The sequence below is a fragment of the Austrofundulus limnaeus genome, unplaced genomic scaffold (genome assembly GCF_001266775.1).
Source record: "Austrofundulus limnaeus strain Quisiro unplaced genomic scaffold, Austrofundulus_limnaeus-1.0 Scaffold665, whole genome shotgun sequence".
In the NCBI taxonomy this organism is placed as follows: Eukaryota; Metazoa; Chordata; class Actinopteri; order Cyprinodontiformes; family Rivulidae; genus Austrofundulus; species Austrofundulus limnaeus.
This window is the reverse complement of record NW_013953067.1, coordinates 40132-42283: the sequence shown is the minus strand read 5'-3', so window position 1 is coordinate 42283 and position 2152 is coordinate 40132. Positions and strand designations below refer to the sequence as shown.

The following is a 2152-nucleotide window of genomic DNA, read 5'->3' as shown; positions in this document are numbered from 1 at the left end:
TCTGTTTTGCTAGTTTTTACTTTAGCATTTGACTAACTTTAGTTCATTCTGCTCATTTTAGCTTCTGTTTTGCTAGTTTTTACTTTAGCATTTGACTAACTTTAGCTCATTCTGCTCATTTTAGCTTCTGTTTTGCTAGTTTTTACTTTAGCATTTGACTAACTTTAGCTCATTCTGCTCATTTTAGCTTCTGTTTTGCTYGTTTCTTATCTTTGCTGAGTTTAGTAGATTGTTTTAGTTGTTTGATTCAGAACAGAACGGCACAGAACCAGAGAACTGCTGGAGTTTGTAAATTATTCACAGGAACTGATGAATCTTCTAACGATGGAAGATCTGATCTTTGTATCCTGCAGTGAATCCAGGACAGAAGAATGGAAGCGTTTTTGTGTTTGGGGTTAAAAAAAGAAAAAAAAGTGCAGCTCTGACAGAGTTCTGCTCCTCCGAGCCTCAGTTTTCCTGCCGGTTTGTGCAGAAACAGGTCCAGTTCCTGTAAAGCCTCTCTGTGGGAGGAAGATGAGGGAGTAGGTTGTCAGAGATGAAGATTGGCCGTTTGAATCCTCTCTGAATGAAAACGGGTCACATTAATATTACAGAACACCACATGAAGGAAATCCTGCTTTCTGTTTTATCACCTGAAAACTGTTCACACGGCTTCAGAACACAGATATCTCCCTCCTCGGGTCTTCCTCTCCTGAATTATTCAAGCCTTTGATAAAATATGAATAAACGACAGAATAGAAAATGACTTCCATTCTCTGTTTGTACAGATTATTCTTTTATTTCTCTGTTTTAGAGGGAAACTGTGAAATCAGGGCAGAGAGACAGAAAACTGGAGGAAGGAGGAGTGCTCAAATCAAATCTTTATTTTATTTTGTAGATGAGTTTCGGGGCTGCACCGTGGTGGAGCTGATGAAGAAGGAGGGGACGACGCTCGGACTCACGGTCTCGGGCGGAATCGACAAAGATGGAAAACCTCGGGTTTCAAACCTGCGGCAGGGCGGCATTGCTGCCAGGTGAGTTCATTAAACGTCTGCTTCATGCAGATTAAAATAATCAGAATAAAGTTAAATAAAGTTAAGAACAGTTAAGTAGTTGAAGCTGCGTTGTAGCTTTGTCCACATTTTCTGTCACACCTCAGGTTAATGGCAGTGTTTCAGGTGATTAAACAAGTTCACAGTATTAGCCTTAGCTCTGCATTAGCATTAGTGTTAGCTCCACATTAGTATTCATGTCAGTGTTAGCTCCATGTTAGCATTAACTTTAGCTCTGCGTTAGGGTAAGCTTCGCAGTATTATTTGCTCCATGTTGGTTTTAGCTCTGTGTTAGTGTTAGCTCTGTGTTAGCGTTAGCTCTGCGTTGGAGTTAGCTTCATGTTAGTGTTAGCTCTGCGATAGTGTTAGCTCTGCATTAGCATTAGTGTTAGCTCCACATTAGTATTCATGTCAGTGTTAGCTCCATGTTAGCATTAACTTTAGCTCTGCGTTAGGGTAAGCTTCGCAGTATTATTTGCTCCATGTTGGTTTTAGCTCTGTGTTAGTGTTAGCTCTGTGTTAGCGTTAGCTCTGCGTTGGAGTTAGCTTCATGTTAGTGTTAGCTCTGCGATAGTGTTAGCTCTGCATTAGCATTAGCCCTGCATAGTGTTAGCTTCATGCTAGTGTTAGCTCTGCATTAGTGTTTGCTCTGCATTAGTGTTAGCTCTGCATGGTGTTAGCTCTGCATGGTGTTAGCTTCATGTTAGGTCTGTGTTAGTGTTAGCTTTATGTTAGTATTAGCTCCGCATTAGCATTAGCTCTGTGTTAGTGTTAGCTCTGCGTTGGAGTTAGCTTCATGTTAGTGTTAGCTCTGCGATAGTGTTAGCTCTGCATTAGCATTAGGCCTGCATGGTGTTAGCTTCATGTTAGTGTTTGCTCTGCATTAGTGTTAGCTCTGCATGGTGTTAGCTCTGCATGGTGTTAGCTTCATGTTAGGTCTGTGTTAGTGTTAGCTTAATGTTAGTATTAGCTCCGCATTAGCATTAGCTCTGTGTTAGTGTTAGCTCTGCATTGGTGTTAACTTTGTGTTAGCTCTGCATGGTGTTATCTTCATTTTAGTGTTACCCCTGCGTTAGCGTTAGCTCTGCGTTGGTGTTAGCTTCATGTTATTGTTAGCTCTG

The 2152-nt window shown here is 41.1% G+C and overlaps 1 protein-coding gene across 6 annotated transcripts in view; it reads left to right on the top strand.

The window, feature by feature from the left end:
* grip1 (glutamate receptor interacting protein 1) overlaps positions 1-2152 on the top strand; it is a gene marked incomplete at its 3' end in the record, with an annotated part of 51972 nt that overhangs the window by 39641 nt on the left and 10179 nt on the right. For all 6 annotated transcript variants that reach the window (XM_014027613.1, XM_014027610.1, XM_014027611.1 and 3 more), the window contains 1 exon segment: positions 878-1013. In XM_014027613.1, the coding sequence (XP_013883067.1) occupies positions 878-1013 (136 nt within the window).